This window comes from Corvus cornix, chromosome 1A (genome assembly GCF_000738735.6).
Source record: "Corvus cornix cornix isolate S_Up_H32 chromosome 1A, ASM73873v5, whole genome shotgun sequence".
Taxonomy (NCBI): Eukaryota; Metazoa; Chordata; class Aves; order Passeriformes; family Corvidae; genus Corvus; species Corvus cornix.
This window is the reverse complement of record NC_047057.1, coordinates 14153819-14176361: the sequence shown is the minus strand read 5'-3', so window position 1 is coordinate 14176361 and position 22543 is coordinate 14153819. Positions and strand designations below refer to the sequence as shown.

General features: G+C 40.5%; 1 protein-coding gene across 1 annotated transcript in view; it reads right to left on the bottom strand.

Moving 5' to 3' along the window:
• Nucleotides 1-234: 234 nt before the first annotated feature.
• Nucleotides 235-22543, bottom strand: part of SLC2A13 (solute carrier family 2 member 13) — a 149022-nt gene continuing 126713 nt past the window's right edge. Inside the window, exons 8-10 of the mRNA XM_039570513.1 lie at nt 8035-8156; nt 7777-7929; nt 235-6679 (exon numbers count right to left, since the gene is read on the bottom strand). Coding sequence (XP_039426447.1) covers nt 6453-6679; nt 7777-7929; nt 8035-8156 — 502 coding nt within the window. The 3' untranslated portion in view covers nt 235-6452. The remainder of the gene's footprint in view (nt 6680-7776; nt 7930-8034; nt 8157-22543) is intronic.

The window sequence follows — 22543 nt, the reverse complement described above, 5'->3', positions numbered from 1 at the left end:
CTGCATTCAGCTCTTCAAACAAATCCTCCAGAAAGGAAGGAATACTTACCTGGTGTCACAGAACCATTCTCTGATTCAAAACATGTTCTATTAAGATCATATTCAAAGTTATTCTCACCCTTCCCTTTTTTCAGGCAAGCCCATGGCCTATCTGAGCTCATTTTGCTGAGCAATGCAAAACTGCCACCCTAAAAGTGGACCCGAATACCCAAACAAATGAAACCTTGAGAAAAATTGTGTAATTAAGTATCTCACTTTTTATTTTGTTCATTTACACTTCTGGCACTGACAATTCTTTGAAGATATTTATTTTTATGTAAAGACCAAACTTCATTAAAGCAATCAGAAGTCAATTAAATAATTTTACATCACTTAAGTTTCAGAAAATGTACAACACTTTCATACATTATAGGCTTGACCGGTTGGAAATTAAAATGGCACATGTTTGATATGGTTAAGAAATGACTTGGACAACCCAGCAAATTGTTTTGCCAAAACCTGTTTTGTACTGAATACCACAGCCCGTGCCCAGGGATTACAGTGTGCCTGATGGCACCATGTGCACATTACTATTCAGCATGGAACTATTACTATCAATTTGGTCCCCAATAATGTCTCAAATATTCTACATGGCATTTGTCACACAAAGATCCAGTTAACCATTTTGTAGAGGAGTGAGATTCACAATGGAAAGCAGAGACATGACTCGTGCCACTTCCCAGCGATGTCCCGGACCAGCAGGACACTGAGCACATGGAGAATATCAAGCACATGAATAATCCTATCAGTTTCATGGGGACTCTTGGAACACTTGAAATCAAACAGAAGGCAGGCGTGCACTAGGCAGGGCCCGCAGTGAACACAGCACCCCAGCACCATGAAACCATCTCGTTTCACACCTGCTGAGGATCCATGAAGTTTCTCCTGCAGAAGTCACGATGATGATCATACATTCAGTCCTCTACAAAGTCTGTGTCATGTTTAAGGCAGCAAGAGAAATTTGCCTTCATTTTAACGCTTCAGAAACAGATGGTTCCTTTAGAAATAGGTGGACAATATTCATAATTCATCAGTATGCTCCTTATTTATATAAATGTGATGAAAAGCCAAAGCAAATTTTGACAAAATGTTTCTCAACAAAATCAAGGAGTGTAACTGAACTGGAGGTGAAGCTTTAAAATTACATGTGCCAGATCATTCACATGTAACATACTGTCTAGGGACAATGTGAAAAAGCAGGGATTTAGATGAAGTCTTATTCTTGAGGCTTGACTCTTGTCAAACTTCCCCTGGCATGAGTGAGCTCTACTGAAGCCAACGAGTGAGCACCTCTGATGAGAGGTGTGAGTAAGATTAAAAACATGCCGCCGTTCACACTAACAGGTCATTGTGGCTAAAGTATATTCTCATATACAGAATTCTGCAACACTATTAACACCCATTTACAAAACACTACAGTGATGGTTATTGGCACATAAAAAACTCCTTCTCTATATGAAAACATACACAAAATAGATAAGAACTGCCATTTTTTTTTCAGACTTTTAAAATCTATATATAGTTGCCTTTGAGGAATTTTAACCCCCAGTATCACAAACAACAATATTTCTTTAACAATGTTCACCTAGAATTTTACTGTGCTGACATTTTTAACACTGCCACAATCTAGACCACTTGTGGATTATGCTTAACTGTACTGTACACAAGGTGATGAAGATTGATAGAAAACCACTAAGATTTTTGCACAAAAATATGACTTGTTAAAATCCAGAGAACAATTGAGTCACTTTATAGGCAGCAGCTACATGTAAGCTGTAAATGTTACCCGCAATAAAAACACATTTTGCCATAAAGCACATATTGTGGCATTATCTGCTTCTGGCCTGGTACGCAAAGCTTGATTTTCTTCCCAATGCAGAGGAATGGGTTTGGTTAGCTTGACTCTCTCAGAAAAAAAGTGCACACAAATCTTACTCTTTGAAGTGCTTTGCAGCACTGTCTCTTCTGCCATGATTTCTACCCCGAGATCAATCTCTGCTGCAAAGATTCTGCCTCTTCTGCAGTAGTGATGTTCAGCCAACGAAGCCTCTTATGCAAGTAAAATTTCAAGAGCACTGATGTTGAGAAGTTGAAAGCTGGGCAAAAAGCTGAGAAGTACAGGGTCTGTCTTTTCCTTGCCCACTGAATGCCTGTGGGACTGCACCCAGTACTCCCATGGCCTAAGGCAAGACCCTTGCTCAGGGCCTGTAGCAGCGCCTGAAGGTCAGAACTTCTCCCCAGTGCTCAGCCCAAGTGACTACAAATGGCAAAAGAGATTTCACCAGGGGAAAACTTACTAGCTTTGCCAATTCCACTGCCACATCCTCACCTCCACACAGGCATGGGAGAGGAGCACTAGAGTGCTTCTTCTCCTGACAGTCCCACCATTCCTATCCACAGGACCAAGCACAGTCCCTTGCCCCATCATCCTCACCCCACAAGGGAGACAAGCCAGAGACTACTGTTGGCTACAACACCCATCTTTACTGAAACATGAATTTGTGGTGCTTTTGACACATCATTTCCTTCTTCTTCCCTCCCAACCCCAACTCCTACATGAGTGAAATGCTGCATTATCAACCCATGCAAAAATAAGTTAGTGTTGGCACAATGGTCCTTTGTGATTTACCCTTTCTTGCCCCACAATTTGTGCCAGCATTGTCACTGCACCTCCCAAGGAAATGACATCTACGAGAGTGACCAATCCAAGGTGCCCGCACAGCAATGCAACTCCAGCCCTCCAAACGACTCGTGGGCCTTGCTTTGACTCTATCTATTTTCAAAACAGGTTTGGTTCTCTTGTTAAAGGATTATTTTGATCAACAAAGTGACAAGGGGAAGAAAAAAGTGGCAAATTATCTCCTCCCCCCAACACATTTTGAATTTCGGCGTGGTGAACTAACTACTATATGCAAATTAAAGTGAATTAAATTTAAAAATATTAAAAATGCATCAGGACTTGTTTCTTTTATACTTGGTGTTAGCTCACAACATGTAGAGTCAATAGATAATTCAGAATTAAAATATCTCAAATTGTTGTATATAATCAATATGCCTAACTCTACCAGCAGTATTATTCTAGCACTCCTGATGCACAGAATACCTGAATTATGTGTGCAGTCCTTGTGAAGAAACAATTTCACATCTTCTGCAGAAAGCTTTCAATAAAAGAAAATTGTGCTTAGACATATTATTTATGCTACTTCATAATTTAAAGTCTTGTAGTAAGAAATTATTCAGCTACACTGTATTCTTATTCTTCTATCTGGAATGTTACTAAGTCTACCTTTAGCAAAAATCTCTTCAAACTTAAAATACACATAAATATAAAAAATATTTGCAAAATAGAAACATTTTTCTAATTTTCTTCATAAACTCTAAATGTTCACAGATTCTAAAAATAAAGCCCTAACAGCATAAGATTAACTTGAAGTATCTTATTTCATTTTTAATACACATGATGCTTGGTATTATGTTCTGTGTTTCTAAGGTACGGAATGCTGTCTTGGTGTGAAGTAACCCCAAAAGGAAGACTTAAACCCAGCTCTCTGTGGGCACAGAACAGGGAGGGACAATAAAGAAGCCAATATATAGCCAGGAGGCTGTATTTTGTAGCCTCTTGGCCAGTAGCAGTGAAGAATAAAATGCATGTTTCAATCGCTATGTCTTGTGAGAAAGGACAGGGGATACAAACCTTCAGAAAGCTGTTTTCAGTAAGACTGAACCTGTGTGAGAAAATGAGCCCAGCGCTGTACGCGCCGAGCACCCCTTTGAGAATGTCCGTGAAGCAAGGCTGGCAGACAGAGACGGTCTTCTGCTGCTAAAAAGCCCCAGCACTGCCTGCAAAACAGAAGAGGCTGCTGACCCCGTGGCAGTGACCTTTCCAGCGACTTCCCTTCCGTTATGCCCAACACCTGCAGCGGTTCCTCTCCCTGTGGGCACAAGCGCGAGGTCAGCGCTGACACGGGACCGGCACCGGGACGCCGGGTCCCGCCTTGCTCCCGCTCCAACAAAACACATCAAGCAAGGGAACGTTCACAGGTGTGAAGGTGAGTGTGGGCTTGTGCTTTTGGGGTGATCAGAACCCTAACTCCCCATTCCCAGAAGCCAGTAAATACCCACTTAAACCTATCAACTATGTAAGCACAGGCTAGCTGTTACACACCTGTTCACACACTGCACTAAGTAACAAAAGTGCTCCCCACACAGGTCTTCAAACACATACTTCCTGGTTTCAGAAAAAAATTAATTTCTCCTTAAAATGATTTTGTTCTTGTCTGTGTCAAGCATCTCTTTTTCTCATTTTGGGTACTGCACCTTCAGTGAAGGCTTCAGCAAGGTGACAGCCTAACAGAGACATCCCCAGCGGGGGCATTTGTAGAGAGAGGTCTGAGGACCTGAGCATTTTCAATAGATAGATCTGGAGATCTCAGCATTTTCTGTAGCTGGTGCTTTCAAGCATAAAAATACTGTGCACTTTAAAGGGAGGCAAGATGGAAGGCATGAGAATCCAGCCCTGTCACCACACAGGAGATGTTCAAGGTCGAGCTGCTCTTTGCAAAGATTCATTTGAAATTCCCTCTGTCCCCTATGTTTTTCCCTTTTAGCCCCAGTCACATCACAGAAGGATTCTTTAAAATGTTTTCTTTCCAAAAATATTTCTCTGATTAACAAAAAAGAAAAAACGAAAACAAAACAAAACAAAACACACCCAATCCCTGAAGGTCAGTACTTGGACAGTAAGAACTCCCCCCATAGAAGATTAGATAACATAATGTTAGACTTCTTTACAACAAAATTCCATGTTATCCAATAAAAATAACCTAGTAACAAATGTCCAGGCTTGGTTTTGATAACAATCCTACATTAAAAATATTTTTTAACCCAAGAAAAACCCACAAACCAAATCTCTAAAAGCTAATGAACCTAATGACTTCTTTAATCTTTACACAATGAAAAATAAACGTATTTTTACCAAATAAATGGGCATCAGCCCACAGGCAGAGGAATTTCTCCACAAAGGCAAATGTTTCAAAGATAAGAATTTGAATTGTTGATGCTTTCAAACTCATATCTTTGAAGACTTAAAGCAATGAGGACAAGACAAGGAAAAAAAAATAACAGTATTTTTATGTAGCTGCATAAAATTCAATTTGCCAAGGCAAGTAATCATGACAGGCAAATAAAATACCATTTATATTTTCATTACCATGCTAAAGGTAGCCAATTTAGTTTTGTGCCTGACATTTTCTTGACAAGTCTGCAATGCTTCGGTAAGGCAATTAACATGAGATGCAGGCTTCTGCCCATTGCTAGTATTTCTCTTTAGAACCAGCAAGACACCAGTTGACTATGGAAATTTTGAAGAAAAATGTGCTGGGAGTCATTTACTCTGCACATATGAAGATAAACTGAAGGCAATAATTACTCACAAGCAAAAGGCACAGGAGGGATGACCACTGTGCATTTAGCAGCACTAAACCCTCTCCCCTCCTTCTCTTTCTTTTAGCGAACAGTATTTTTGTGTTCAAAACTAGGCACAAACCAATATTTTCAAATGCTAAAAAGGAAAACAAATAGAATTTTTTTCTAACTGAAGCCTCTATGTTGTACCTAGCAATATGTACCAGTACATTTGTATGTGTGGCCACATACTGAGCTCTGTTTTCCTGCTGTCAGTAATTAATTTTTCCAGTTTCTCTCACAAACATAAACTCCCAACTGCAGTGTGTACTCAGGAGCAGCAGTGGGTGGATAACCCGGTGTAGCACAGACACACATCACCCTAGTGAATCCCCATCCAGGAGAGTATGGCTCTCTACTTGTTAACTCAAATAAATAATGGAAATTCTCTTTGGGTAAATTTGGGAAATGTCCCTCTGATGGATACAGCTAGTATTTGTATTTTCCCAATCAGCTAAACCTTTTAATTGGTTACTGTTACAGCAGCTTACGCATTCGTCCTTCGTTGTACTGCACAGCAGAGCTTCTTCCTTGGCTCCTATGGGATGGGGATCTGACAGCTGTCAGCTGCTTTCTCATCAGCCAGTCAATTATTTTAGCTTTTGTCAGTATTGGAGATAAGGACAGCCCCTGACCATCTAGAATAGCCTTCTGTATTCATCTGGTACAGTGCACCCTACTAAACACCTGGGGATGCAAGAGTGTCACACACACTTGGTAAAGTCACATAACTGTGGAATTCAATCTCTTTTGGAAGCCATTGCTTTTAGTTATCAAGAAAACGCTAGCATATTGAATTTCCTCCCAAATGGAGCATTTTTGAACATGAAGGCATTTCTAAATATACAGTAGAAAGGAGAACCAGACCAGAAGCAGGGCAGTGAGGTCATCAGAGAGCTGCTTTTCCCCCAGAAGGCTTTTAAATGATTAAATACATCAGCAGCTGAAAATTATTCCACATCAGAAGCATCATTGTCAGAAAGATGGTAATTACTTCCCTTCACCCGAATATACTCAATATACCTCCCTTCATCAGAATCCGACATACCACATGTACATAGCCTGCTTTCAAACAAAGACTCAATTTCCTCCAGTTTTTTCCCTTTAGTCTCAGGAAGGCAGCCGTAGATGAAAACCAGTCCCAAGGCAGCAAACCCTGTGTAGAGGAGGAAGGCTCCTGCAATGTAAAACAATTGTTGAAGTCAGTTACAGAGGCTCCTATCCCTTCTTTGTGACAGAGCAGAGGGAGTGACAGAAGCAGCAGGCTGTGGCTTCAAAGGAGAGTGTAAAAGCAAAGGCTGGAGCAGCAGGGTTACAACAATGAGCTGTTGCTGTAGGAGAAAGACTCTTTATTGCCCCATTCCTCAGCAAAGTAAATTGACAAAGGCAATTCCAATGCAAGTGAAAGGTAATAATACACATCCTTTCTGGGCAAGTCACTCTGCTCTTAAAATAAACAGCAATTAGATAATCACATGCCCAAATAAAAGAAAGCAGATGTGAAAGGCAAGAGCTTCCTTAGTTTGTCTTGACAGTGAAGGACACATTAAGACAACTCCTCAAAATGTAAAGCTCTAGCAAAAGAATGAGTCAGGATTAAAATAGTACTTGTAACTCTTACACCTAATTATTATTTTAAAGTGCTTTGTGGTGGCAATTAATACTGAGAGAGAGCTTGTTCCTGTCCACAATCCACCATACCCAGAGGGGCAGAGCAGGTACCAAAGAGCCAACAAACATTTACCTCGTGTTGCTAGACTGATGGCTCAAAGGAATAACAAGTAGAGCTGAAAGGCTCTGCACTAGTAAGGATGTGAAGGTCACATCAACTCCCTGGCAGCTTAATGTGATTTAAATGACTTATACTGGTGTGGCTGAGCTGTAACCTGACAAACACTCCACAGGCTCCCACAGACAGCACTTTATCAACAGCTGTATTTCTGCAAGGACCATACGATACTGGCCTTGGATGCTGTCACCTTAAGTGGGAATCAGCATTATTTCACTAAGTCAAAAGTGGTTTTTTTCCCAGCTCTTCTGTTTTAATCAACTGTCTAGATTCTCAGTTAAGGACAGAAAGAAATGTCTGTTACGAAATCTGGACCAAACTCTGTGATCCAAGTGGGTTGCATCAGATCTCTAGTCTTTAAACCACAGTGGTTTGAGAACATGGCTTTGACACTTCATAGCACAACCAGTGGAGAGACCCAGAATCCAGAGAAAATCTCTGTGCCAATGGCAGTACTGCACATATGGACACGTACTGTTACTCACCATAGTATGTCAGATACTCAGCTGTATGCAGAAATGTCAGTGACACGAGCACATTGAAAACCCAGTTGACTCCAGAAGAACATGCGTTTCCTGTACTTCTAGCCCAAAGTGGATAAATTTCAGAATTGACAGTCCAGGGCATAGGACCCATCCCTATGAATTAGGGAAAAAAAGATCGATCTGACTTTAATGGCTGGACTCAAAAAAAAAGTAACATGTAGCCTCACTATTTGACATTTTAAACAAGTATTTTCTTACCAGGTGCAAAGAAAACCAAATACAAGATAAGGCCTAGAAGTGCTGTCCAAGAGTACGGAGTGGGGCAGAAGTTGTATGCCCAAAACAAATCTTCCTTTTTGAATACGGTTTCATTTGAACACCTGAAAATCAACAAAAACCCTTTTTATTAAGGAATATTCAAGGCAATAGTTGACATTGCAATATAAACATGGCAAGTAATGTCTTAATAAAAGCTGGCCAATGTACAAGTAAGATAAAAAAACTTAATCCCTGTTAATTTATCAAGATCTTTGAGCAAAGTTCTACACTCAGAAACGTGTTTTTTTTCTCAAGCCTGGTCTTAGGAAGAGTAATCAGCACAACATTCATGAATTTAAACACTTGCCTTGTATTTACAGATCTTCAAACAACCAGTCTTTACTACACAAGTGGCAATGCCAAAGCCAACAAGACCAATTCACAGGAATATCACACAGTGCAAAACTAGCTGCAGGAGCAGGACTTCTGCTAAAGATGCTGCACACAAAGATTTAAGGTCAGGTGAAAATTAGTCCTTGCATTACTGATGAACCAACTACATGCTGCACACTTCAGGTGTAATCAGCAGTGTCTATGGAGTGTGCCAGGGTTAAGTGAAGTTATGAAGAAAAGAGGTGTGTATTTTCCTTCCTACACAGTGAAATAGTTTAGAAGAATGTAGCACTTGTAATCAGCTACTGAAAGAAAATATGTCTCTATTTCAAGGACCATGTGGAAATTCCATATTTCAAGGAATAGGTATAAGATCAGATATTTCCCTCTGACTGCCACAGTATAACATTTTTAAAAGGGATACTGGCAACTTCAGTTTTTGTTATGATTTTTTTTAAAAAATTAACATTTGTTTAAAGGAACAACAAGTCATAAATGTAGCTAGTGAAACTTTTCAGCTGCCACCACATCAATTGCTAGAGAGGAAAAACCCTATACTCTTGGGAGAGAAGACTTAAGCAGACACTACTCTTTCATATGAAAACAATATTATTTACTTGCAAAGAAGAAATCACAGAAAGCTGAACATCTGCCTGTGTTATGATTTCCAGATCAGTTGAGCACTTATGTGAAGGATATGACCCTCTTGACAGTAGGGAAACCAGAATGAAGATGCCTAGAAGGGGCAATAGGTGGGCAACGAGTTGTGGAGCAACAGCCACCCTGCAATGCTTCAGAGTAGAACAGCAATGTGCTAAGCACTGATGACCAACCCAGCACCGCTCCTGGGCCAAAAATCTTCCTTATGTCATCATTGATGAAAGGACAACATTTAAACCAGGATATCATGGTGAAGTCCCAATGCAATTTCAGGACAGCTGGAAATCCAAAGTTCCAAAACTTTTAAAAGAGAGGGTTTAACCCTACAAATACTGGGAAAATGCACATCTGAAACCTTGGAAAAACCCTAATGCTGCCTTAATGGCAGTAACCTGTAAGATGTGCAGCTCTACTTTGCACTTGAGCAGCAGCTGATCAAGTGGAGAAATGCTGAGCCCTTAATGTGGGGCTGCAATGCAGCCAGTGCTGGTGTGCACCTTTCCACCCTTCCACAGCTCTGCCTGGCTGAGTTCCCCTGGAAAGGCCATCTCATCCAGGACATTGATTCATTTTCACTCTTGAGGTGCAAAACACGTGGAAAACAGGTCAGATGAACACCTCTCTCAAAGACACATCCTTTGTGCCTGGATACAGACTGCCCCACTGCAAGAACATAGGAGTGCTCAGTTTCACACTGCTTTAACATCATCACTTTTGCTTCTTTTGCTGTTACTCGAATTTCATTTGCAGGTGTTTGTAATGAATACAAGCTGATGAGCACTTTTAAGCATCTTGATGCTGAGATGAATTTCTCCATTCTGCCTAGCCAGATTGGCAGCTCTGTAGAGAAGGCCTCATGCTTTCTCTCAAACAAAACTGTAAACAAAGACATACTTGGTTTATTATCCTGCATCCTTCTCCATGAGCACAAGCTACCATGCTGATTCATACAGACACAACTGCAGGCAGGTCAGCATGTTTCCTTCCCCTGCCATCTTTCCCCAGTTGTGTCCTACTTTTGACAGAGTGGAACACAAATGATACAAGGGAAAACCAGATGTCTCCAAAACCTCCTGTGACTGAGGCCACTCATCTATTCTCTGCTGTCTGTCCCTAACTGAGAGGAAATTTTGTTGCAAAAAAGCAGATTCAGTGCAATGAAATGGGAAAAACAGCACTTGAGACAAGATTTGATAGAAACCTGGCAGTAATAAACTGTGCTTTGCTTATCCTTTAGTTGTAAACCAGCATGGTACACAGAATAAAGGCAAAAACATCTGCATTTGCTGGCATCTTGCAGTGCTGGGAATGTTAAAAAAATAACACTCCTTCATGGCTGGAGATTTGTTCAAGCTCTATTACTGTGTTAATTCTGCTATACCCCTATTTCTATAAGACCTATTATTTTGCTGAAGAACATATATATATATAATTAGCATACAGTGTATTATCAAACAAAATTCTGAATTTTGTCCTGCATGAAGGGACCATACGTGATGGAAGCAGAGGAGCAGCTACCCATTGCTTCATAAGCTGAAACACAGAAGAAAACCAAAGAATCATAGAATGGTGGGAGCTGAAAGGGACCTTAAAGATCATCAAGTTCCAACCCCTGCCTTCCATGCACAGGGACACTTTTCACTATCCCAGGTTACTCAGAGCCCTATCTAAACTGGCCCTGAACACTTCCAGGGATGGGGCACCCACAGCTTCTCTGGACAACCTGTTCCAGTGCCTCACCACCCTCACAGTAAAGCATTTCCTTCCAACACCTAATCTAAACCCACCCTCCCTCAGCTTACAGCCACTCTTCCTTGCCCTATCACTACCTGCCCTTATAAAAAGTCCCTCTCCGTACTGGAAACCTGTGTAGGGTCTCCCTGGGGCCTTCTTTTGTCCAGGCTGAACAACTCCAACTCTCTCAACCTGTCTTCATAGAAGAGATGCTCCAGCCCTCTGATGATCTTTGTGTTCTCCTCTGGAATCACTCCAGCAAATCCATGTATTTCTTGTGTTGGGGGACCCAGACCCCAGACAGGGTCTCATGAAAATGGGGCAGAGGGGAAGAATCACCTCCCTCAGCCTGCTGGTCACACACAACCTGGACAGAGTCTAGGACATGACCAGGTTTCTGGGCTGCAAATGCACACTGCCAAGTCATGTTGAGCTTCTTGTGAATCAACATCCACAAATCCTTCTCTGCAGGGCTGCCCTTGACCCATTCTATGCCAGGCCTGTGTTCGTGCTTGGGATTGTCTGGGTCAGGTGCAGGACTTGCACTTGGCCTCGCTGAATTTTAAGATGATGAACTTTATCTATCAGCAGTCCTGGCAAACTGGCGAAGTTCCAGCTGACTAGAAATTAGCAAATGTAATGCTCATCTTTAAGAAGAGTCGGAAGGATGATCCAGGGAACTACAGATCTGTCAGCCTAACCTCAGTTCTAGGTAAGGTTATGGAAAAGATCATCCTGAGTGCCATTACATGTCACATGCAAGACAAAGAGGGGATCAAGCCAGCTAGCATGAATTTATGAAAGGTAGGTCCTGCTTCATCAACCTGATCTCCCTTTATGACAAAGTGACCCACTTAGTAGGTGAGGGAAAAGCTACGCATGTGTCTATCTAGACTTCAGTAAAGTGTTTGACGCATCTCCGACAGCATCCTCAAAAAACTTGATGCTTGTGGCTTGGATGGGTGGACCCTTCAATGGGTAAAAAACTGCTTGGATGGCCAGGCCCAGAGAGTTTTGGTCAGTGGAGCTAAATCCAGTTGGCAGTCGATCCCTAGTAGTGTTCCTCAGGGCTTAGCTGTGGGCCAGTCCTGTTTAACATCCCTATTGATGATCTGAATGTGGGAATTGAGTGCACCCTCAGTAAATTTGCAAAGTTGGGTGGGAGTGTTGATCTGCTTGAGTTTAGGAAAGCTCTGGAGAGAGACCTGGACAAAATTGCAGGAGGTTCAATAAGGCCAAGTGCTGGGTCCTTCACTTGTGTCCCAGCAACCCTATGCAGTGCCACAGGCTGGGGCAGGAGTGGCTCGAGAGCAGTTTGGCAGAAATGCATTGGGGCGTGCCGGTCAACAGTGGGCTCAGTATAAACCAGGGTGTGCCCAGGAGGCCAAGAAGGCCAATGGCATCTTGGCTTGTATCAAGAAAATTGTGGCCAGCAGCACCAGGGCAGTGATCATCCCACTGTAATCAGCACTGGTGAGGCTGCACCTTGAATCCTGTGTTCAGTTCTGGGCTCGTCACTTTAAAAAGGACATTGAGGTGCTGGAGCATGTCCAGCAAAAGGCAGCAAGGCTCGTGAAAGGTTTAGGAAACAAATCTTGTGAGTAACGGCTGAGGGAGCTGGGTTTGCTTAGTCTCGAGAAGAGGAGAGTCAGCGGGCATCTCATCGCTGTCTGCAACTACCCAAAAGGAGGTTGGAGTTAGGCAAAGGCCGGTCTCTTCGCAGTGCCTGAAGTAAGAGGACCAGACGAAATGTCCTTAAGCTGAGACAGGGGAGATTCAGGTAATTTTTTTTAGGGTGGTCAGGCACTGGAATAGGTTGCCCAGAGAGTGCTGGAGTCACCATCCCTGGACGTGTTTAAGAGGTGTCTGGGTCTGGCGCTGGGTGACGTGCTTTAGTAGTTACAGTGGTAGTGCTGGGCTGACGGTCGGACTTGATGATCTTAAAGGTCTCTTCCAACCTTGATGATTCTATGAGATTCACATGGGTCAACCTCTCAAGCCTGTCCAGAACCCTCTGGCATCCCTTCCCTCCAGCATGTTGACAGCAGCACAGAGATTGGTGTTGTCTGCAAACTCCCTGAGGATGTACTCAATCCCTTTGTCCACGTTGTCAACAAAGACCTGAAACAGGACCAGTTCCAGTACTGACCCCTGAGGAATGTCACTGGTGTGCACTTGGTTGTTAAGTTGTTGACTGCAACACTTTGAGTGACCATCCAGGCAATTCCCTGTAAGTGGTACAAATCATGCAGTCAGGTACCAGTGCAAAGGGTTTGTGTGTACCAGTATGCTGGGTAACAGTCACATCGGTACAACCAGTGAAGACACACCACATCACAGCCTCTGAAATTACTGCCAAACCAAAAACACAAAAGTGCTACACTGAAAAAGCCCTTACTGTGAATTTCTTTGGCTATGTGTTTTCTACAGGCTACTTAAGATGCACATCAGTTCTAATCAGTGAAAGCCTGACCTACCAACACTTGATGCAAAAAATTCAACTGACTGGAAATAAGAGAGAAGAGCAGAAGATTTTCAAATTACAAGCATTATATGCTCGGTTTCAAAATCATAGAATCCATCCTCTATCAGATATGGTCTGAAGCTCAAAAGAACTAAAGCTCTGCTCCCCATCTCCTTAAATTACCTTCATATGGCACATAAAAGAAGGTAAGAAAAGAACTGGTGTGAGGGGTCTAAAATACTGCAAATAACAGGAGGATGAAACAGGATAAAACTATTTCCTTGATAATCAATGTAAATTTTCTTAATACTCGAGCCATTTTGGCTTTACAATAATTCTGAAGTGCAACATTTCCCCAGTGTGGGAAATGGTTGGGAAGGACATAGCACAGGTACAAGACAGAGACCAATTTGATTTTCTCCTCAAATTTCCATTAGTTTTTGCTTTGCTGTAGAGTGAGGGCTGTCTAGACCTAAAGATACGGTTTTTGCAGGAATTAATTGTTTCATTCTGAACAGTTCATATATTTTTAATAAGAAAGCTGCTGACTTCTCATTGTCTTTTAAGCCCTTCAGAAGCATCTTAAATGGATTTAGATCAAAAGTCTTAAAAGGTCAAAATTCAAATCAAGTCAGGCAAAGGAAATTACTTCTGAAGAAAATTGCTAATGTGATTGTCCATCTCTGTAAAATGCTTGTTAGAACAAGCATATTTCAAATTTATACAACCTGCTCTGAGATAAACTTTGATATCAGGTGTTGATGGCACAGAAAGATTTTATAGCTAATTCACAGTTTCACTAATCCCCCACTTCTTTGCTCTAACGCAAGTAAAACTACTTAAGGACTGCTCTTATGCCAGACTTTTGTGCCTGGGTTATCAGGATGATGGTAATCTACAATTTGCCAATTTAAGTCTCGAGTGTAACACAAATATATTTGATTTACTAAAAATCTCCTTTAAAAAGATTTTTAAAGTCTCCTGTGTAGAGTGCTGTCTTTTTTATCATGGCAATCCACTGAACAATATAAATTTATGCCAAGTTTATTGACTCATGTTTTCATCTGAAATCTGTCATGGAAAGGACAGAGGACAAAAGAGACATAATTTAGAGTAGCTGCCATTTGGACGGAGGAAGGTTTTTATGGATGATGCTTGGGAACAACTAAGATTATTTATCCACAAGCAATTACTTGTCCTGTAGAAGAATCTAGACCTCAACATTTGGGTTAGTTCTCATAAGTTCAAGCCCATCTTCTACTGCTAAAGGTATTTAGTTGTCTGAACAAACCCCCAACTATGTTAGAGGGCAGAATTTAGCATGGTACCAGATGAACTGTATAATAACTTGGTGGCAGTCAGACACGTAACTAAGAAGAACTATGGAAACCACCTCTACCCTGTCCATCAAGTGGTCTCTCAAATCCACCCATGTACATCCAAAATAGTTACATTAGCACAACCCATAGAAACCTATTAAATCATGAGGTATAGTTTCACTGTAAATCAGCATATTCTGATTTAAAGAAAAATCCTTGCTCCTTTTTTGTACACATGGTAAGATGATGTCTGAAGTATCAAGTGAACTGCAACTCTTGACCTGAAGGCGAACAGATTACTTTAAACCTGACTAATGTCTGAATCAATAATTCCTAAGCTTTCTCACAGTTCCCTAGCTACTGTCATCCATGCCTCAGGAGCTCCACGCCTCTCTGGAGAAGTCTGCATTTATCACTTTGACTTTATAGTTTACATAGAGAAATAATTCGTCCATTAAACCAGATGTTGCCTAAAAATATGCAGATGAAGTTTCTTACACCAGATGACAACAACTGAAAAAACAAAACCAAAAAAAAAACCCCCAAAAACCAAAACCCCAGACAACCAGAAAAGAACAAACAGATGCAGCATTGAAAAACTATTGCCATAAAACTTCATGGGATTCAGCTACACATTGCTTAACCTGCATTGCATAAAATACAAGCAGAGTTTAGGGGCACTTACTGAAGCCTTTTGCTATGACTGGAGAAGAGTTTTTAAAATACTAGCATATGCTTCAAAAACTTGGAAAAATAGTTTAGTTCACAGCAAAGAAAGCAAACTGCACCTCAGGAGATGACTGGTGCAGCTGCACATGACAGAGAAAGCCTTTATCACACCGACCCCCCCTGCTACAGGATCCATCCATTATACCTACAGACTTGATGATCTTAAGGATCTTTTCCAATCTAAATGATTCCATGATTCCCAGTCATGTCAGAACACATACCTGCAAGAGACTTAGCACACTGTTCTGACTCACCTCTGTCCTGGCCACTTGATCACAGATTACCATAATTTTTCTATATTATTATTTATTTAACAAAAAATCTTTAGATTTGAATTCAAACACTTTCACTTTCCCAAGCTGAGAAATTTCAGCTTTGCAACTGCATCTGAATTTGCCCAAAAAATACATTGCTGGAGCTGTTATTCAGTCTGAATAGACTAAGCAACAGACTGGAAACAGGAGCAATTTTTTCTCATGACAAATAGTTCTCCAAAATCAATCACATCAAAGGGGTTCTTAACTGTTTGCTGATCTGGACATTTCAGTACTTTTGTAACCACCTATCAGTGGATTCTGAAGTGTGGGCAACACAGTTGTTGCGTCTGCTGCCACAGGCAGAAGCTCAACTGTCTGACAGTGCCAGCTGGACACTCCTGAGCTGTGGGGCTGAGCAAGCATGTTCAGTGGGATTGGATAACTCTGATCTCTCAATGAAAGATGTTCAGTTTGGGATTTGCCTTAGACTTCTTTTATCCTGTACAGGCACCTTCCAAGTCCTCGTGGCTACCTCCAAGCTGTCAGCTACAACTCCCCACTCTGCTGTCACACCCCAAGTGTTTCAAGCTTCATTCTTCATTTTATCTACCAGGAGAGGAGAGAGAGAAATCTCAGCTACTGCCAGAACTCTGTCCATCAGGCTTCTCCATCATCTTCTGTGCACTCCTTTCCTTGAGAAATGGACTCAAACCAGGAAAATGAAGAATAATGTTTATACCCAGTGTTAAAGCCCAACCATTTCAGACCTCACAGCACCTGACAGCACACTCCAAAACTGGGAGCAGAAATAAGTATATACCAGGTTTTTGTTACAGGAGACACAATCAGCTTGATCCCACTACACAGAGATTGACTTACGTTTCTTTCCAAGCTTTCTCCTACTCTTCCAAAGTATCAGATGCTAATAAAGTATCAGGGAACATCTGACGTCTCTGTGCTCTACAGTGTCCTATCCTAGTCCTAATTCTGATTCTGACTGGACATGCTTGGTTTACCCCAGTACAAATTAAAATTAACTAGTAATAATTAAACGGCATGATTTCATAATCATAAATAATTCAAATATTATATTAATAGCACATGAACTTGTGAGAGGTCATACAACTATGGAACATAATCAACTTAACAAATACCTAGTAGTCTAAGGTACAGAATTTTAATGGGGAAAATTCAAATTAAAACCTGATCAAAATGCAAAATCTTAATTAGTTTTGAGCATAAGCATCTTAGCTGAATGTCACTGTCCTTCATGCATTTCTGCCTATCATCATTTTAACTACTTCAATCACTAGAAAACAGGTCACAGTTTCAAAATATGGTATTTTGTGTTTCAATGTTGGACACTTTCAGGTACAAAATCAGCTGTTCAGCTGAGGGAAAACAAAAGAAGGAATGTGGCTTCTTTCTTTCTTTTTTTTTTGGTAAAATGCTTCCAAACTGCCCCAATTTTCAACAAAGACATGAAACAGATAACAGAAAAAAAAAAAGAAAGGATCAGAAAGTCCATATATATTGTGTCTTGATTTTGTTAAAAAAAAGATTAAAAGCTGGTTTTGCACTGTTTTCTGGAAAAGGATTTTAAAATATTTATATATATATATATATATATAAACAAAATTAGCACCTAATAAAATAATTTAAATAAAATCCTCAAATATCTAAATATATTACTGCACAAACTGAGTGCACAGAGATCCCATCTATATCCATTTATATCCAAGTCTAAGAGTACACTCAACAAACAGCTGGCAGAAAACAACTTGGTCAACACCAGCTAAGGGGCTGACAGGTTGAAATATTAGCTGTAAAAATTAGTATTCTCCAGTTAAGAAGGCATGACAAAAATGGGTTTATTATGTACTCCCAGAAGACAACTTTAAGGTTTATAACTGAAAAATTCAGTGATACCAACAGCAGTGGGTGATAATTACAAGATGGAGAATAAAATAACAGTGTATATAATAAATAAACAACAGTACAATCTGGTAGTTATTTCTGGAGAGATTCTTCCTAAAGCTGAGTAAATAGTTTAAAGATGCCTTTTTTTTTTTGTAAAGACAGTGGGGTTTTTAAAATATATATTCTGAAGAATTTTTTCTCAAATTGAAGTATGACTCAGCAGCTTAATATGCTGGTATTTGGTGGCAGAAAATATTTCTCAAAAACATCAGAGAAAGTTTCACTGGAATTTGACATCATATAAGGTTAAAGTTACAGCAAGGTAACATTAAAGGAGCAGCAGAGCCCATAGCTGTGAAATGTTTTCATGAGAAGACACAAGAATATATTTTTGCAACTTCAAACATAATTCTGTGTGTTTACAAGCTTAAAAAGTGTATGAGAAAGCAACAATGAAAGAGTGAACCATTTCAGGTAAGGGTCAGAAGGCAACAGCAGGCAATATAAGATTTCTGCCCTTTTTTCCCCGTCAAGGGCACACTCCAGTGGTTTACTGACAACTTACATCTGTGTACTTTAAAGACTAAGACCTTCAGTAACTTTTCCTGCTTTTTCATCTGTAGAATACACTGATTTCAAAAATTTAAAATAACCATGGAGTGTTTCACAACCACTAAACTGTCTGACAGTTCTTATTGAAATATTCTTAGTATGCATATAAATCTCAGGTTTGTCCCTTCAGCATATCCTGTTGCTAAGGTTTGTGGCTCTACAAGCAATTGTGCCCAGTGGTTCACTGAGATTTCACCTCTCTCCAAAAAATTTTTACTTAGTCATGTCCTCGAACAACTTTACTAACTGTAAATCTTTTATTCTCTTTCAAGACAAGTTTTACTATTTCTTGCAGCTTCCAAACTACTGACGTGCATGAGAACCCCAACCACTTTATAAATGCTTTATAAAGAGGTGGGCTCCAGCAGAGTGCCCTCAGCAAGTCATGAAGCCTCCCAGATTCCAGTGCTGGTTTTAAAATGTCTCAGCCAATCCTTACAAAAAGCAAGATCCAGTAAGAGACAAAGAAACACTCTAGTTCAGTCCTAATTCTCAAACTGAAAAATTTCAGTTAAATGCTGCAGTTCTCACGGTTTCTTTCTTTCGGGTATTATCAACTCTTGAAGAACTTCACCAAGGTGCAGATCAGCAAAGAATGTTTAGAAATTTGAGTAAATATGATGGAGATGATACTACTCAACACTTTGAAGCCTTTGTCATGATCAGTAGGTATTTGAGTATGACAGTAATATCAAAAAATATAAGAAACCCACTGCAATCTACCAGATGGAGTGGAAAAAATGTCATGATGTGGTAAAGACCCACAATTTGGGTGCTACAACATTTTTATACTCATGTATTCATGTACTGGTCCTGATGGAGACGTGATGTGTGTGATGGGGCTGTGGCTCAGTGATGTGACTTGCACACAGAGTGGCCAGTGGGACATGAGAATTCCTGCTCCCACCACCTTGGTGGCTGCCACAAAAGCTCCATCTAATTGTGTTCACTGCAATCAAGCACAAACTGAAAAGAAACAACTCATGCCACAGCAAGGGCACAGGCACACAGAGAACCCTCGCAAGAAATGACATCTGGGAATATTTTACTGCTTGTGAAGTAGATGCCATCTCACAATTTTAAACATAAGCACAAAGCTGTCTCTGCATGACAACCAGCAAAAAGGTATCACAGAGGCATTCTGGAAACAGAATGAGCTATTATTTCCCTCCTGGCAGCCATCATGGTTGAGAAAGGCTTGTGGACTCCCTGTGACCCCAGAATGTGCTTTAAGAATGTTTAGTGGCTTTTCTGTGGTTATACAGAAATAGTTCACTTTTGGAACAATCAGTTCCAAGCGAGCATGCACATTCAGTCTGGCTTCATCCAGTCACTGCCAGCTTCCCCTACTTCTCTGAAAGGAGGAAGCGCTCATTAATGATTTGGCCATTTCTTCTGAAAGACAAACCTTTGGGAAATTTCAGTGATGAGCACTAACTGGAAAGTGTCTATCAGTCACCTTGGGGGCTGCTGGAGCTAACTTGTGCTGCCTGAGGCCTTCCAGCAAAAACCAGACAGATTTGGTCACTCTGTACTCCTGCCTGCAGGTGGGCAGGCTTCATTCTGTTGGAGCTTTCAGGACAAAAATGCTTATAAATGTCAGAGATTCAAGTATTTTTTGTTAGAGACAGACTGGCATTGAACATCTGTGACAGACTAGCTCATTAACAATTTCACTTGTGTGCAGACCCCTCGCTGCATCTCAGTGCTCCTGGTCTTTCCCTGAACTGCAGCTGTTCTGCTGCTCCCAGTGTTTCTGGTGGAAGTTCTGGGTCATCCCTGCTCTGACATGTTTGAGAGCTTATGGATGGAGCATCAGACTGCAGTCAAACTACTGACAGAACTGGGGCAATAGAATGGGAGAACTTCTAGCTTTTCTTTCCAGATTTAAAAGCATTTAGTCTCCCTGATTGTATTTCCTTGCAGCATTGACACTCAATGACAGAATTACTGAAACAAACTGGTCTGAAGATTATGATGTCAAACACAGCATTTTAGAATTTCATGCAGACTTACCATAAAATAAATCTCTACCTGATGTTTAATCTCTTTTCACCTGAATTTACATTTCATTCTCTTAATAATTATAATTTCTAAAGTTCTTTTGGTTGTAACAGAAATATCAACCAGCTGTCTAATCACTGCAGAAATATCAGTCTCCCAGGAGATGCCTCTTTCGTATGGTATATAAAGACACATTGCTCCAATGAATACTGGTGGGAAGGGCTGAGTGTAGGGCTCAATAATAATAAGTATCAATATTTCAATATTAATTGAAGAAATATTAACAGAACAGCATGCAAGAACTGCTAGCATGGCATAAGAAAGTCTATTCTCTAAAACACAGGCAAAGACCAGCTGGAAAGGAATAAAAAGGAGCAGTTTTTACTCCATTAGTCAATACAAGACAGCTCAAGGTCACAATTTTAGACATCTGAACTTGATTTAAACAAATTCCATCCAGACTTCCTATCTTTACTTAAACTTACAAGTAACCTTTATTGATGCTTGTGCTGTTCACCATGTGTCAGTGGTAGTGTCTGAGGAATGTCATCATCTCAAAAGCATCACTTGAGTTACAGTTGACAAAAGGATTTCTAAGACCATGGTAATTAAAGACCAAAGAAACGAAGGTCGTTGTTGCAACTTATCAAGGAATCTCAGCGCAAGATACACCTGAGTATCAAGGTAACTCAGCACGAATATTCATTGGAAGTTCACCCTCCAAATGAAATAGGTCCTATGTTACAATCTTTTTTTTCTTCTGAATGCTTCCAAACACTTCAGAAAACGATAAAGAGAAAAAGATGTATTGCTTTTGACTACCCCAAAGTCTTAGACATACAGAGACACTGTAAAAACTGTACTTTCATGTTGAAACCTGGTATGTGAAGTTAGTGAAGAATGGCAAGATTTTATAGTTCAACTGAGGAAAAACAAAGCAAATCCCACCCAAACCCCAAACTCAGACCCCAGACGGGACGTGGTGACACAATTCCGGCACAGCCTGGCTCAGCTCTGTGGCTGCAGGCACACTGTTGAAGCTTTACAGACAGTTTATTGCTTACTCCAGGCAGCAGACCCTGTGCCTCCCAGCCAAACCACCACTGCGCAGAAACAATTTTCCAGAGAGCTGTTAATATCTTAAAGTCTCAGTCAACCACATATTTCAATGGGAAATGAAGAGAGAATAAGGTATCAATCCTTTGGAAATTTCTACTGAAACAAAAGGAAGGGGGGGGGGAAAATAATTTTCTGGATTTGCTTTTTTTTGGTGAATCTGAGGCAAAAAACCACATAAAGACAAGGAGTTGAAAATAGAGATCAATATTACAAGTATTAGCATGCCTTTTTAGCACTTCCTTGCTCTGTTTAATTTCTAGTTATTGACAAACATACAAAGTTTATATTTCAAAAGTTCTAACAATAACATTTTGACCACCTTAACTTTCCATCTAAGTACTGAACTGTGACATTCATTTTCTGTAACTGCAATTCAGACACAAATATTACATTTTAACTACTGCCAGCAGCTGTTCACCACCACACAACTGAAATCTAACCAGACAATACTTGAGATCTTGCATTCGTTGTTTTAAATAGATGATGGAACAGTATTTTTTAAACAGAGCTTTTCCCTGATTCCAGCAGGTGGCAATAGCTCTGCCCTGATAAGCTCAGAAAAACCTTTTTCAGAAGGGGAATGATGCACCGCATCCCCACCCATTCCTGCTGTACTGGGGAGGCTCTGAATTAAATCACCCAACAGAGCTCTCCAAAGAAGATTCCTCTGCTGCCAGCCCTAAAATTCACTGCAAATCATTAATGTCGTAACTGAAAATGGAGCCCTAAGGCTCTAAGAACACTTAAAACAAGGTGTTTATTTCATGCCTGAGTTGTGAGACCGAGCACTTAACACGAGAGTGTTGCTCTGCTTTCATTTGTGCATGCAGGTGCAATACCTATGCCTAATCTAACGAATTTTATAAAATACATAAATGGTAACTGGTTAAATTATCTCCAGTTTATGAAATTTATGAACTTTGGGTACCAAAGTCTTCATCATTATATGCAACTCAAAAGTCTGGGATCTGACAGCAGAAGAATTCAGCAGAAATCAAATTAACCATCCATCTTCCATGGCCTCTGACATCTAAAAAGAGTTTTACATAAATAAGTGCTTTTTAACAGTAGTTATTTTGCCAAGAAAATAGGCTACATGGGAACACAGCCCATCTGAATCACAGGTCTGAAGAACTCAGTAATCATGCAGAGCCTCAAACTCATCCTTTATTATTATTATCTATGCAAAGCTAATGTTGCAGCTGTGGAAAGCTACAGGACAAAACGAAGTCTGTACATCCTGCAAGGAGGAAGAAATGCACAAAGTGCTGCTGTTGAGAAGTGTGACCTGCCACCTC